This window comes from Caenorhabditis remanei, chromosome I, assembly GCF_010183535.1.
Source record: "Caenorhabditis remanei strain PX506 chromosome I, whole genome shotgun sequence".
Lineage (NCBI taxonomy): Eukaryota > Metazoa > Nematoda > Chromadorea > Rhabditida > Rhabditidae > Caenorhabditis > Caenorhabditis remanei.
In genome coordinates, this window is record NC_071328.1 from 3344839 (window position 1) to 3360547 (window position 15709).

Here is a 15709-nt window from a genome sequence, read left to right on the forward strand (position 1 = left end):
TTTCCCCCCTTTTTTTCTCTTTTTCTCTCATTTCTCTCTCCTCTCCGCCCATCCCGTCACCTGACACAAGTGGCATTCTCCTATATAGTGGTTGGTCGACAAGTAGCTGTACTGTGTTTTGCTTAATTTTTTATTTTTTACACGGCTTTCCACACAGTGAAAAAGAACTGCAAGAAATGTGGAGCCGATTTTTTCAGTTTTTGCACTGAAAATCCCGCTTTTTGAGGTTTTTAGACGCCGAAATGGATGAAAAAAAGTGTCTCATCCATCTGAATTGTGTAAAATTAAATTCTCTATCGAATGATCCAAAAAACGTGAATTTTGGTAAAAAACTTGACTATTTTGATACAAAAAAAGTGATTTTCAGAAAAATGTGTATAACTTTTTTGGCAGAAAACTGTTTCTAACGAAAATTGCACATAATGTGCTTAAGGAGGCTCTGAAACTGTTTAAATTTTTAGAAAATCTCATTTTTCTGAAAATCGGTTTTTGGGTATCAAAAAAGTCAATTTCTTACCAAAATTCACGTTTTTTGGCTCATTCGATAGAGAATTGGATTTTACACAATTCTGATGGATGGGGACACTTTTTTCATCCACTGCAACATCTGAAAACCTCAAAATACAGGATTTTCAGTGCAAAAACTGAAAAATTGAATTAAAACGTGAAAAAATCGGCTTCACGTTTCTTGCAGTTCTTTTTCGCAGTGTGGGAGACCGAGTTTATAGAAAAAAAAGTAATTTTTTTTAGAAAAAAAATTAAAAATGTAGATTTTATGACGCATTTCTAGTCACTCTCCCTCCCGTTGTGATTCGTGCATTTCATTCTAAATTGTCAATATTTTTGTCAAAAAATGTACATATATCATCCGAATTGTTAGACAACACATATCCCCCTATCCATGTAATCACGACATTTTTTTTTTCGATTTCTCTGTCAATTTTCTCAATTTTCTCCTCTGTTGGCTTGCCAATTTCGATTTTTTTTCAATTTCTAAAAATTCAATCAAAAAATGAAATTATTATATTTTTCATCCCTAAAAACGAAAAAATCGGTTGGAAATCGGTTTTCCCAATCAAAATATCGATACGAAAAGATATTAAAACGTGTAACAAATGGAATGAAACGAAAAAAATCAACAGAAAAATCGATTATTTAGAGAATATTTTTGGCGATAAGAGCCTGGTGAAGACGGTGAAGTGGAAGACCGACCACATTCGGCATACATCCTTCGATTCCCCTGACGAAAACGGCGGCGAACTCACCGATTCCGTACGATCCGGCCTTGTTTCTGCAAATTTATTTATCAGAATCTACTAGGTTTGTATTTAAGAGAAATGTTTTTTCAGAAATGGTTCATTTTTTGAAGCCAGGCTTTCGAGCCTTGCCGGGCCGAACCTTGTACGTAATTTTTAGAAAAAAATAGTGAAAATCTCGTAAATTTTGCTGAAAATCTTTCATTTTTGAATGTAAAAACAATTTTTTTTAAAATTACTTTTTCAGCTGGAAAATGCTGTTTTTACTGAAATCTCGACGTTTTTCACTTCAAATCTGGTATTTTCACGGGCGCTCTTTTCACGGCGGTCTTCGCAACCGCGCTCTACCGAATTTTTACATAAAAAAGTTTATTTTCTTCACTTTCACATTTTCTTATCAGCTCAGCACAGTCGTTACAACTACGCTCCATCGAAATGCTCTTGAAAAATGTCTCTTTTTCTCTGCGTCTCTCAATTTCGCACACTATTTTCTTCGGTTTCGGTAGAACGCGGTTGACTGAATTATCAAAATTAGATGATTTTTCACTCAAAATCTGCGTTATTTAACGAAAAAAGTTATTTTTCATCTAAAAAAGAAGGAAAAATCACCAAAAATGCTCTGTTTTTAGAAAAAACGCAGAGTTTTTGGTATTTTCAACGGAAAAATCGTCATTTTTTTACTTTTTTTTCAGAAATTCTAAAAAAAATTGTGACGAAAAACTTTATTTTTCAATTTTGAGAAAAAAAAATCGGGTTTGGAAAAAAATGTACAGTTTTAGAACTTTTTGGCTCAAAATTGCAGTATCTCGTCAAAGTTGAAATTTTCAGCTCGAAATTAGGCCCCGCCTACCAACTACTGCGATTTGAGCACTATTTTTAGCATTTTCTCACAAAAATTCCATTTTTTCTGAATTTTTGAAAAAAAACAACGTATTTTTGAGACTTTTTACTACCAAAATTAAAATTCCGCGCTAAAAATGTAAAAATAGGCTCCACCCCCAAACTGAAGCAATCGCGCTCTATTCCGAATAGTTTTCTCCAGAACTTTGGCAGAGCGCGTTTGCGAAACAATGCAAACTCGCCCTACTGAACTTTGGACCAAAAACTGAAATTTCAGCTTAAAAATAGGTTCCGCCCATAAGTTGATATGCAATCTCGCTCCATTCTTAATGATTTTCTCCATTTTCTGTAGAGCGCAATTGCTTAGTTTTTTAGGCGAGGCTTAAATGATGCAATCTCGCTCCCCTGAACTACAATTTTCTTCTCCGATAGAGCGCGTTGGCAATACTTTCGGCACTTCTTTTCAACTTTTTGGAGGCATCGTCAAATTTTATAACGTATTTAACAGATAACAATTTTTATCGTTGTGACGTCAAAATATCGTTATGACGTCAAAATTCTGAAATTTTCAAATTTTTTACTCACAGCGGCACTCCACTTTTGACGTATTCCTCGATGACTCTATCCTTGATATCTCCGAAATGAACGACAGTTTTCTCGATTATCTCCTCGTATTCATCGGCATCGTGATAGTGAAGAGCCATTCCGGTGTACACATTATGGGTATTGTTTCGGAGTCTGTAGGAATTGGGAAATGGGATAGGAAAGTGCGCTCCACCGAAATCCTGGTCAAGGCGCGGGTAATTTGGCGCCAAAATTGAAATTTAATATTTTTTCGCATTTTTTTTGAATTTGTTTCGCGAAAGAGTAGAATTTTCGACTATCATTTAAATAGAATGAGAAGAAATTCTGAAAAATCATCAGAAATGTTCACATTTTCGCTGAAAAACTGAAAAAATGTAAAAAAAAATGGTTCATTTTTTGAAGCCGGGCTTTTCGAGCCTCGACGTTTTTCACTTAAAAACTCGTGCAACCGCGCTCCACAGAACTGTTTCAGAAAATGTGTTGGCACAGTTCTTACAACTGCGCTCCACCGAAATCCGCTTGAAAAATGTCTCTTTTTCTCTGAGTCTCTCAATTTTTCACACAATTTTATTCGGTTTCGGTAGAGCGCGGTTGTAAGAAGCGTGTCGTGCTAATATCGTAATTCGCAAAGTTTCAAGGTTTCAATGGAGCGCACTTTCAAGGATAACGTTTTTGTTCTCTAAATGACCTAACTTTCTCATTTCCGCGACCCCCAGCCACTCTCTTCTTCTCTCTGATCCTTTTTTCACCAAAATTCCCAAAAACAGTTCAGAAACCTCTTCAGCGTCTCGATTGCATCGTTCGCATCCGTCGGTTTTCCAATGATTTCTCCATTGAATTCGATGACGGTGTCGCAGGCGATGATTACAGAGTACGGCTCCTAGAGAAATATCGATTTTTGGGATTTTTTCCACATTTTAGATTTTTATTAGCACGGCGCGCTTTTTACAACCGCGCTCTACCGAAATCGATAAACCGAAATTGAGAGACGCAGAGAAAAAGAGAGACAAGAGGATTTCGGTGGAGCGCAGTTGTAAGAACTGTTACCTGATTTTTGCTCATTTCCTCGACAATCGTCGCCAGTTTCCCTTTTGCAGTCTCAATTACAAACTGCTTAACGGGAAGGGTTTTCGGCAGATTCTCCTCGAAATTCGACACTTTTACAATCACATTTTTCAAACCCTTTAATTATCGATTTTATTGATTTTTTAACATTGTAGATCAAATCTCACAATCTGCTGTAAGAGCTTCAATCGATTCGGCGACTGACTTGCCAACACGACAATGGCCTCCTTCATTCCGAATCTTCCGTCCGTCGCGCGACACGTCGATCTGAAATTTCGATCCGCGTTGTTGTTGAGTCAGTTGTTCACAAAGAGTTGGGGACATCCCGATGTTATTAAGCAGTGAGTTGCGGAAAAAATGAGGCTTCTTTTTTTGGAAATTTCCCGGATTTTTCGCTCGAAAATTGAAAAAAAAAACGCGAAAATCTCTGAAAAACATAGATTTTCGTGCAGAAATGGTAAAAATGAGTTTTTTTTTGTTGAAAAATCGTGATTTTTCTATATTTCAGCGATGTATTACCTATGAAAATTGTGTGCGAAATTGAGAGACGCAGAGAAAAAGAGACATTTTTAAAGGGTATTTCGGTGGAGCGCAGTTGTAAGAACTGTGCGGAGTTAATACACAGTTTTTTGCAACCGCGCTCCACCGAAATCCACCTTTCAATTGTCTTTTTCCTCTGTGTCTCTCAGATTCGGTAGAGCGCGGTTGTATTAGCAGTCCAGCCGCGCTCCACCGCAAACGAGAGAGTATCGACGAGAGACGCAGAGTTTTTCCTCGAGTTGGCACACATTTTCACAGTTTTTGACCTATTTTCGCGGTTTTTCAGAAGTTTTTTGTAAATTATTCAAATTTTCACAGTTTTTGACCTATTAATAGCGAAAATAGGACAAAACTGGGAAAATCTGAGCCGGCGCGATAAAAAACTCTGCGTCTCTCGTCGATACTCTCTCGTTTGCGGTGGGGCGCAGTTGTATCACCACGGCACGTTTCTAACAACGACGCTCTATCGAAATCGAAGAAAACAGCATGGAGACGCTGAGAGAACAGAGAAGATTTCAGTGGAGCGCAGTTGCTAAATTTTCCATTTTCAGACCAAAAAAAAAAATCAAATTCCAGAATGGCGAAATACCGTCGAGACGTGATGTCGAAGCGGCTCGTGATGGAGTACGTGAAAGAGCTCAACCCGAAAATCGATCTCGTCCGTAAATCGACAAAAAACGGTGTCACCGCGTACGAGGGATTCTTCACAAGTCCTCACGCCACCCTATTTCCCGATCATATGCCCGGTAATGTTGGACGGGCTCACTTTAGGGCGTGGCTTCCCGAGCGACCGAGTCCAGTGTGCATTCATTTGGCAGGCACGGGAGATCACTCGTATTTTAGGTAAGTGCGCTCTATTGGACTTCGTGGGGGAAAGTACGAAAGAGCGCATTTTCATCGGGTGCTCAGATTTCACTTCAAGCCCGGTTTTAGCCCGGAAAATGAAAAAGAAGCCAGTGATGGCCTAACTTTTTCAGGCCGCCGACCGCAAGCCGCAACAAAAAGATTTGAATTTTTTCCGAGTCGCGTTGCGTGCGCGTCGCGGTAACGTAAAATTTGAATTTGGCACGATGCCAACCGTTGTGCGACGGAGCGCGTTTTCGCGACCTTCGCCTCGGACAGTCGAATTTAAAGGTCGAAATGGTCTCGCAGCGAAAACATGTTACTGTAACTACTGTAAACACAGATTTTCGTTGTGAGACCATGAAAAAACGATATGCGCCTTTAAACATGGCCGGCAGTAATTCGGTGACATGAAATTGATATAAATCGAATGAAAACTAGAAAATTTGATTGAAACTGAGTTTTGCGGTCGACGGCCTAGAAACCCAAAACTGGTAAATTCGGCCAGCACTGGCTCTTTCCTTGAAACCGGGGCATTCCCAAAAGCGGGCTCACAAAAGAAAAAAAAAGGTTTTTGCCACCGGGCGGACTCGAACCCTGGTCGGTTTACTGTGACCGAAGAGGTAGACATCGGTAGTAGACCGACCAGAGTTCGAGTCCGCCCGGTGGCAAAACCCTTTTTTTCTTTTGTTTTGGCGTTTTCAGCAGATTTTCTCTATTAAACCTTATGATTCTTGCAGACGCCAATACCTCCTCGTAGAAGATATGCTCAAAGATGGTGTCGGCTCCATCTTGGTGCAAAACCCGTTCTACGGCGACCGAAAACCACCGAATCAATTCCGATCCTCCCTGGAAAACGTGACGGATCTATTCGTGATGGGCGCCTCGCTCATCGCCGAATGCAATCATCTATTCAACTGGGCGGAGACTCTCGGCTACGGACCGTTTGCCATTTCCGGAGTATCGATGGGCGGTTTCATGGCGCAACTCGCCGGTTCTAACTCGCAACGACCCATATCGATTATTCCGATTCTCGCGTGGACCACTGCGGGGCCGGCTTATACGGAAGGAGCGATCGCGCCGGCTGTCAACTATAAGCTACTGCAGAAACAGCTGGAAGATCCGCATTATGTTGAGAAATTAAAGAGAATTCCCAATCAGAATTGGCTCGATAAAATGCACGAGATGACGGCGAGAAACGGCGATTCCGAAGCGAAGAATATGATGCGGATTCTGATGGACGATTTCACGAGTCTCGAGAACTACCCGACGCCCCTAGACACCTCACTGTGCCACGTATTCCTGGCGGATCAAGATCAATATGTGTTGAGAAATCAGGGAACGCCGAGCTACGAGCAGCTATGGCCAAATTGCACTGTGGAAATGATGGAGGGATTCGGACATGTGACTGCGTACCTATTGAAACATGATCTCTGGAGAAGACGAATCAATGAGCTGCTTCGGAGACAGCAGCAGAAGGAGAAGAAATAATTACTTTTTTTAGGATTTTTAAATTGTGATTTCTCGGCCATTTTTGTGACTTTTACCGGTTTCTTTTCTTTTTCGCTCAAGTAGAATTTCGGCACCTTTCTTACAACCGCGCTCTACCGAAAGAGAGGGGCATTTCGGTGGAGCGCAGTTGTAGGAACAGTGCCGAGCTAATAGAAAGTAACGTGTCGGGAAATGAACCTATTCGACTACAAGACTACAAGGGGAACTACTAGATACCATTATTTAATTTATTGGGAATACAGAAAGAATAGAATTTTTTTAAAAGAAGACAATTCCTACAAAAAATTAGAAAAAAAAAGAAATTCTTCGAAATAGGATTCAACTTTTTCTAGTGTAAAAAGTTTCACTATTCGAGATGGTGGCACTACTAAAACTCTCCATTTTATTCTCACAATTAACAAACAGCAAACTAAATTATACTAAACGACGGATGGGGTCGTTTTTTTTTTGGGGGAAAAAGGTTGGATGAACTAAAGGAGAGAGATGGATGTGAAAAGCACAAATACTCGCAATTTCATTAAATTTCACATATTATCTCACAATATTCGATGAAATTGCGAGCACGTGTTCGCAGATGATGAAAAGTGGTGCGAGCGACGAATAAAAAGGAGAATTGTTGCGGAAAATCAGAAATTATTGGCTCTTCTTTGGTGGTTCTCTTCCCTTGACAGTCTTGAACAAGAATTTCTGCGATTTCGTGAACGACCAGATATTTCTCTTTCCATAGATCAATACAACAGCGACGAATGGAATCAGGGCGGCGATCTTGAGTGCCCATTTCTTTCGGGTATCGTGGAATGGCTCGGCGGCCCAGTGCATGAATGCGGACACGTCCTTGGCTTGTTGAGACATGGTCGCTGGTGTTCCGTCCTTGTATTCGATTCCTTCGTCGAACAATTGTTGTGGCATAGAGATGATACCTCCTGGGAAGTATGGATTGTAGGCCTTTCCGTCGTCAACCTTAAATTTTTAAATTGTTACAAATATCACAGGGATTCATAGGGCCATGAGATAACTCGCTTCAAAATGACAATTAGGAGTCGATCAACCTGTCAAATTGAAGATCTCGGTGAGCTCTACACAAGTCTGTTTTCATTTTCACTATGAGTTTAGGGAGAACTGCTGTAAAACCTATTTACCAGGGATAGTCATGAAATCAGTTTGGAGTTATGGGACGTAACATATATCATTAGAAAGCTGAGAAACCGCTGATTCCAAATATATACCCAGTTTTTGCCCTCGAGGACTGGTATTCGAGAAAAATGAGCTCAAAGTTATAAAAATGACAATTTTTTCCTTTCTGACACGCGAAAATTGCAAAAAATAGTGTTTCGCGTGTCAGAAAGGTAAAAATGTGTCATTTTCAGATTTTTGACCTCATTTTTCTCGAATACCAGGCCTTAAGGGCAAAAGCTGAAAATTTATTTGAAATCAGCGTTTTCTCAGCTTTCTAATGATATAGGTTACGTCCCAAAACTTCAAACTGACTTCCAGATAAATAGATTTTACAGCGGTTCTCCCTAAACTGATAGTGAAAATGAACGTAAACTTGTGTAGAGCTCACCGAGATCTACTATTTGACATCGGCTCCTAATTGTCATTTTGAAGCGAGTTATCTCAAGGCCTGCGCTCCAATCCTTACCTTAACTCCAGCTGGAGCCTCAAGATAACCGGTGAGCAGAGAGAAGACGTAGTCGTCACCTCCGTGTCTAGCGAGAGCCATCAGCGACAAATCTGGTGGAGCGGCTCCGTTGTTGGCGGCGGCGGCGGCCTTCTTGTTTGGATATGGGTTTGGCAACTTGTCGGTGAGAATTCCTGGGCGCTGAATGGCGGCTCCCTTATCGTCGACGTCGTTGATGAGAGCGTCGGCGGCTTCGGCTTTAGCTTCCTCCTGAAATAAACAAATTGTTTTTTGGAAAAATTGGCTAAAAATTCCGTTTTTTGGGTGTTCTGGGACAATATCTCACCTCAGTCATGATCGTGTCGACGAAATGACGGTAATGCAAGAATTTCATCGAGTGGCAAGCGGCGCAAACTTGCTTATACACCTCGTAACCACGTCGGACTCTGAAAACCCATAAATTTCCTTGCTTAAACTCGAAATTCTACTTACGAAGCGATATCGAATGAAGAGAATGGTCCACTGTGTGCCCATGGCAAAGCGTACGGATGCACGTTGTCTCCGCTGGCGTGGACCGAGTTCTCCAAGGCGTAGACGAGTCCCATGCCGGAAGCGGCGGTGACTCCGGCGAGAACCGCCAAACCGCGCTGAAATTGGTATTTTATTGAAAAAAGCTATAAAAACTTAATTTCTAAAAAAAACTCACTTTAGAACCTTGAACTACGGCACGCTGCATTACGCACCTCGCCGATTACCTGAAAATTAGTTTAATTAATCAAAGAAATCGCTTATAATTTGAGATTAATAGGTGAAAAAGTGCAAAAAAGTGAATTCCTAAATTGGAAAGTTTTACGCGATTTTTAGGAGTGAACCAATTAAAAAATCGATTCTAAAAATTGCTCAGTTAATAAATAACTCATTCTTTATTAATTTTTACCAAAAAAATAATTGAAATCCCTCGAAAACTGGGGTAAAAATCGAGTATACTGAAATCTTGTACAGCACGGTCATCAGGAAACGCGTCAACTTTGTGCTGGCGCATTTCTTGTGAATGTCTGCGTCTCTTGTTAATGTACACTCTCTCTTCACCTTCTCGGAGGGAGCTGAATTTAACAAGCTCAGAATTGATTGATTTTTCAAAGCGAAAAATCTGAAAAAAGGAGTAAATTCTCAGATTTTACTAAAATCGGGTATTTTTATTCATAAACCGTAAATTTATTGACAAAAAAAACCTTGAAAACTTACTTTTTTTTCGAAATTTTTGATATTTTGACCGGAAAATACGCAATTTTGCTTCAAAACGTTGGAAATTCGGCTCAAATACATAGATTTTTAACGGGAAAATAGTTATTTTCACTGTTTCTCCGTTGAAAATAGGTATTTTTGAGCCGAATTTTCATCTTTTTGGAGAATGCGTGTTTTTTTCCGTCTAAATCACAGAAATTTGACAGAAATGTTAGTTTTCAAGGTTTTTTGTCAAGAAATTGGCGATTTGTGTCATTTTTTAGACAAAGAATGTCAGATTTTGACGATTTTATGAGAAAAACACAATTTTTCGATATTTCTCCAGAATTCAGGCTGAAAAACCTCGATTTTTGACATTTCAAATCCGAAATTGCTATTTTTTCGAAAAAAATCTTTGAAAAAGTAACTGAAAATGTGTGTTTTCTCGGGAAAACTGGCAAAAAAGCTCAACATTGATAGATTTTTAAAAACATTTTCAAAGCGGAAAATCTGAAAAAAAAAAGGATAAAAACGCATTATTTTATTGAACAGAAAAAGAGAATTATTTAATAAACTCAAGAATTCGTTCCTCGGCATTTCTATAAGTACACGTCAAAATCGAAAAATAGCTTGCTCCCAGATTCTTCTCCTCCAAAACCATGACCTCCTCATCGCTCCTCGCTTTATTCATCTCCACCTCTTTCAGCTTCTTAAAATCGACAATTTGTCGGTGCATCGGTTGCAAAATCTCCTTATAAACAGCTCGACACAACTCTCGTTTCACTTTGAACACAGCTTGCGCCTGCGCCAACGCGAAAACCGCCGAGTAGAAGACAGTAGAGTAGTAGACATCGTCATACTTCACTTTTAAGCAAAGCGTCCAGAATTCACCGAGTTCTTCGTAGAATTCTGAAGAGCGGAGACTGAAAGCACCTCGCTGGAACGTGGTGATTATCGTTGCGACGATTTGTGGCTCCATTCCGCAATTTGAGTCTTTCACTTCACAAATTTTCCGCAAAAACCTTTTTAAAAACAGTGGCCGTCGCTGAATCTCGAATCTTTCCGACGTCTTCTCTATCATCTTCGCTGCCTCTTGGATATCACTCATTCCGATTCCAAATCCATCGAAAATTCGAATCGCGGCGAGCCAAAAGTCCACCATTGGCTCGATATCTTCACTTCGAAGCGCCTTGATTCTCATCATTCTCTCACAGATTCCTTGGAAAACGTGGAGCATCACACGGGCTTGCTCTTTTTGGTATGGAGATGAGGGATGGAGGAATTGAATGAATTCTTCGATTTCTAGACGGAAACGGTACTCATCGGAGAAGACATGAGGGGTGAGGAAGGAAGTTCCGGAGGTTTCCGCAGCTGAAAATTGAATTTTTAGGTTTTAAATCTGGTTTTTAGGAAGAAAATTTGAAAATCAGATAGGAAAATAACATTTTTCCCAGATTTTAGGAATCTGAATTCGAGAAAATTGCATTTTTCGTTGAAAATTTCATCTAAAAAGTCGAATTTTTGAAGTTTTCAAGTTGAAAAATGAGAATTCGACTAATTTTTTCCAGATTTTAACAGCTTTCAATTTAAACTATTTAGAACCTGCTTTTTTTCTAAAATTTCAAAAAAAACGGTCGAAATCATCGAAAATTCCGCAAAAAATAGTTATATTTGAGAGAAATTCGAGAATTTTGGATGAAAAAAACTAGATTTTTCTTATAATTATACAAAAAAAGTTAGAATTTGGACACATTTTTCAGTTTTTCGACCTATTAGCTCGTCACAGTTGTTACAACTGCGCTCCACCGAAATTCCCTTGAAAAATGTCTCTTTTTCTCTGAGTCTCTCGATTTCGCACACTATTTTCTTAGATTTCGATAGAGCGCGGTTGTAAGAAGCGTGTCGTGCTAATAAATGTACGATTTTTAATGCAAGAAAAGCGAAAAAAGTCAATATTCGCCGAGAAACTTCGAATGTCAGATTTCCTATTTTCGGAGAAAAAAAAACAAATTTTTAAATTTTCTGCAAAATTCTGACTGAAAAACGGTTTTTCAAAAACCTTAAAATTGGCATTTCAAATCCAAAAATTTTCTCAATTTCCAGCGAAAATCTTTGGAAAAGCGAATGAAAATCTGTGTTTTCTGGGGAAAACTGGCAAAAAATCAACAGAAATCTACAATTTTTCAACTAAAAATGAAATTTTTCGACCAATTGTTTCAATTTTTCTGCTGTTTCTTCGCTTTTTTTACTCCAAAACCCTTACTAATTAACGGATGAAATGGTGCCACCACCGCCAATTCATTCAAGAAATCAGCTCCAAATTTCGTCGAATTTCCCATGGAATCCAACAGCAAAGTGCGCAAAAATCGATTAGGAGTTCCAGAAACTCTCAGAATTTTCGAGTTTTCTGTGGAATTTTCAGAATTTTTATCGATTTTCGAATCTTTTATCTTCTTCCAGACTTCTCGACATTCCTCGTGCGACAGCGTCCAGTTTTCTCTGAAATTTTGCAAGTTTTTTCAGTAAAACTTCTGAAAATCCACGTACTCGATCATTCTCTCCACCGCCACTTTCACCGCCACCGCCTTCTGAGTTTTCAGAATTTCCACACAAATTTCTTTCAAAATTTGTGGATTTTTAAGATAATTCATGAAGCAATAAAGGATATTTTGTGATCTTTCTGGAGATTTCGTGAGATCCCATGTGATGAATTCACGGAGAAATGCCGCAAAAGCGGGCACACATTTCTCAGCGTCGAAGCCATCCGAGTCGAGATCTGAGATCGCCAGATGCAGGTTTTCAATGATTTTTGAGTCTAACGCGTTAGAGATTCTTGAGAATAAACGAAACATTTTTGGGGGCTGGAAATGGGAGAGATTGTGGAAAAAATTATATTAAAAAAACAGAAAAGAAGGGACAAAAACCGATGCTTCAGCTCCTGGAATTTTAATTTTTACTATGCCGAATTTATAGGGAAACGGAAACGGAAACGAGTAGAGAAATAGCATCAGAAGAATATTTGGATAATAAATACGAACAAGAAAAAAACGAGCGAAAGAAACAGGTGGAAAAGGGGGGAAAGGGAAACGGAAAGAGGAGAAAAAGAAGTGCCAACCCATAACAACCGAGTACAAATACTTTAAAAAGTGTTTATTTTCCGGCGGTCGCTTCGGTGGCACGACGGATAGCCGCACGTTTTCCGACGACGGCCTTGAATCCACTCTTGATTGCCGTTACGGAGCATCTCGATCCGCAGGTGTTGCATTGGAGGAAGAAGAGGCGGGTGTCCTTGGTGAGTTGGGTTTCAGGCGATTTGCACGTGTGACACATTACGTATTCCTCTGGAAAATGGGAAGGATTGGGGGATTTTTGGGGATCAGGAGTCAAAAGATCGGTAGAAATGAAAAAAATTGAAAAATTTTGCTCAAAAATGGGTCAAAAACGGTTCTTACCGTGCATTTTTCCAACTTTTCAGATATTAGCAGTCCACCACTCTTACAACTGCGCCCCACCGCAAACGAGAGAGTATCGGTGAGAGAGAGACGCAAAGTTTTTTCTCGCGTTTTTGACCTATTTTCGTTTTGAAAATTGTTATAAAAACAGCGAAAACAGGTCAAAAACTGTGAAAATCTAGAGCGGTGCGAGAAAAAACTCTGCGTCTCTCGTCGATACTCTCTCGTTTACGATGGGGCGCAGTTGTAAAAGTGGTGGACTGTTAATATACAATTTCCAGATCAAAAATGGGTCAAAAACGTAAAACTGCAAATCTTTAGCCTAGTTTCCACCTAATAGCGACTTTAGGGCACTCATTTTTGACGGAAAATGCAAAAAATCTGCGAGAAATAGCCTATTTTGACCTGAAAACTTCATTTACTCACTGATATATTTTCTGAGCACACTCTCGAAATGCTTCTGCTGCCATCTTCCCTTCACAATCAAACAGTTGCTTCCGTCAATCGATCCAGTCGTTCCCAACTCGGCCAACAAGAATTGCAGCACGTGTTTGTCCTGTCTCTTCATAAGACGACAGATTTCGAGGAAGTTCGAGAAGGCGGTCTTCTTCGAACCGGCTCTTCCGACTTCTGGAAGCTTGATGGCGAACTTCTTCTTGTCGCCGGCAAAGTCTGGATTCTTGTCTTTCATAACTTGGAAAACGAGAGTGAGCGCCTCCTCGTATGTGTAGTCAGGCCAGAGTCCTTTTGCGTCGATCAGGTTTTGAGCGCCGATTCCGATGTCTGTAAGGAAAATTTTCAGGTTTTACAGCAAAAATTTAAAAATTCGACAAACCAAGAGTCGGAACCTTATCCTCAACAATTTCTTCCGTTGTTTTTGGTGCTCTCTTCTTCTTTTTCGTTCCAAGATTCAATTCTTCTGTAATTTTTTCAAATTAATATCGATTTTTCTTAATTCCCTGATTGTTACCAACCTACTCCATCACCGAGAGCATCAACGCCGGTCTCTGGTGCTGGCGCGCCTTCGTCGTCATCGAGCTTGATGGTCTTCTTGGTCTTCTTCTTCTTTCCGAGGTCGAGAGCCTAAAATTTTCAATTTTTATTATATTTCCACTATTTTGAATATATTTTAACCCTTACCAAATCGTCAGCCATGCTGATAGTTGATTTGTTTTGTGAGGAAGATTGGATGTTCCTGAAAATTGTTGTTAGTGAGTTTTAAAATGAGAACGGTCGCGGAGTCTCGACGGAAATTATATATTATGAAATCGCGATATTTAAATTCGATAAAACAACAATTATTTCGCAATTTCCCATTCATAAAACATGCTTTACAGTTGAAAATAGTTGCGAAATGTCAAAGAAAATGAAATAAAAATTAAAGGCGCATCTCGGGAAACGAGGGATGGGTCTCGCAACGATTCTCCCTTGGAGGTTGGGGGCGATTTACGGGGATGGAACAGAGTTCTTAATTATTTATTTTTCGGATTTTAAATCCAATTTTTGGACGTTTAAAGTGATTTTTGTTGGGAAAAGTTATTAAATTAGTAATCAGGACTTTATGGGAAACATTTTGACCCCAAAAATGCATGATTTTGTGCTCCTCGATTAATAATTTCACACGGAATCGTGACTGAGCTTTTCTGATGAATAATTCTCATGCAAAGTGTCGTTTTTGTCGGGTTTTGACGTAAAGAAATGTTTCGCAGTAAAATGTTGACAAATTTGAGCGAGAAATTGCAGTTTTTCAGAATTTTTTTTATTGTGTCGAAAAATCTCAATTCTAGGCGGTTTTTACCCAGAAAAAGCATTTTTAATTTGAAATATTCAGTGAAAAAGTCAATTTTTCTTTTTTTTTTCAGTAAAAAACGCATTTTCCAGATTTTTCTGTAAAAATCGCATAAAACCAATGTTTTTCACACAGAAAAGTTGTATTTTCTCAAAATTTACGTTGTATTTTCTCAAAATACTACTCAAATATTTTCAGATTTTAAGTATTTAGACGGAAAAATCAGCGATTTCCAGCCAATTTTATTTCCAAAAAAAAACGTTTTTTTCCAGAACTTTCACATATTTCACAAGCGAATCCATATAATTTCCTATCCTATTTTCGCCTCTTCTCTCAACCAAATCCCTCTCTTGGTGCCCTGACACAAATCCGTGCATAATGACGTCGTATTTTTCTGCGTGACTACGATTTTTCGAGTGAGGATTATTGCCTAACAATCAGCTTCGTTATGCGTCCTTTCTCCACCTCCAAAAACGAAAAAAAAACGGAAAAATCGGGTCTTTTGTGCAAAGAAGTGAAGAAAAAAGCGAGAAAAGTTGGGTGGTTTTAAAAGAAAGGGCGGAGCTCTCTCTCAGTAGTAGTAGTAGTGCTCCGAGTTCTTTTCTCTCTGCTCCGGAGCCATATCGCCAACGAATTGCCCTCGGGTCGGCCGTGTCGTCTGTGCTCTCCGCTGTCCGTTGCTCCATCCGCTTTGCCCCCCGGTCCTCGTCCTCCTTCGACCGCGCATAACAGCACACACACACACGCTCATTCTGAACTCTACCACATCGATTCCCGTTCTTTTCTTATTTATTTCGTCTATAGGTGAAAAAGTAATCAGCTGGAAATGGAAACAATTTCAGGTCTGGTGTATAATCACTTCCAGACACGCTATTCGGGTCAATTTGGGTGCAAATCGAAGTAATTTAGGTGATTTTGTGGCGTTTTTCTGGATTTCTTTTCATTTTTCTCCGGAAATTGCCTATTTTTAGCTGAAAAATTG

General features: G+C 39.4%; 5 protein-coding genes across 5 annotated transcripts; 1 reads left to right on the plus strand and 4 right to left on the minus strand.

The window, feature by feature from the left end:
• Nucleotides 1–1155: 1155 nt before the first annotated feature.
• On the minus strand, nt 1156–5093 carry GCK72_000435 (uncharacterized protein; the record flags this gene model as incomplete). Its single annotated transcript, XM_003099276.2, has 6 exons — nt 1156–1291; nt 2682–2834; nt 3458–3561; nt 3729–3863; nt 3914–4013; nt 5053–5093. 6 exons carry the CDS (start codon nt 5091–5093, stop codon nt 1156–1158), a joined length of 669 nt encoding a protein of 222 aa, XP_003099324.2.
• Nucleotides 3966–6620, plus strand: GCK72_000436 (uncharacterized protein; the record flags this gene model as incomplete). Its single annotated transcript, XM_003099256.2, has 3 exons — nt 3966–4087; nt 4863–5129; nt 5870–6620. The coding sequence occupies 3 exons, from the start codon at nt 3966–3968 to the stop codon at nt 6618–6620; spliced, it is 1140 nt and encodes a 379-aa protein (XP_003099304.2).
• A 654-nt stretch (nt 6621–7274) lies between these two features.
• GCK72_000437 (uncharacterized protein) lies at nt 7275–8998 on the minus strand (the record flags this gene model as incomplete). The annotated part of the gene is made up of 5 exons (XM_053722495.1): nt 7275–7601; nt 8284–8532; nt 8609–8708; nt 8755–8909; nt 8969–8998. 5 exons carry the CDS (start codon nt 8996–8998, stop codon nt 7275–7277), a joined length of 861 nt encoding a protein of 286 aa, XP_053591140.1.
• A 1050-nt stretch (nt 8999–10048) lies between these two features.
• GCK72_000438 (uncharacterized protein) lies at nt 10049–12338 on the minus strand (the record flags this gene model as incomplete). Its single annotated transcript, XM_003099285.2, has 3 exons — nt 10049–10857; nt 11750–11985; nt 12034–12338. 3 exons carry the CDS (start codon nt 12336–12338, stop codon nt 10049–10051), a joined length of 1350 nt encoding a protein of 449 aa, XP_003099333.2.
• Nucleotides 12339–12636: 298 nt separating this feature from the next.
• GCK72_000439 (uncharacterized protein) lies at nt 12637–14093 on the minus strand (the record flags this gene model as incomplete). The annotated part of the gene is made up of 5 exons (XM_003099255.2): nt 12637–12827; nt 13365–13721; nt 13774–13857; nt 13913–14021; nt 14079–14093. 5 exons carry the CDS (start codon nt 14091–14093, stop codon nt 12637–12639), a joined length of 756 nt encoding a protein of 251 aa, XP_003099303.2.
• Nucleotides 14094–15709: the final 1616 nt, after the last annotated feature.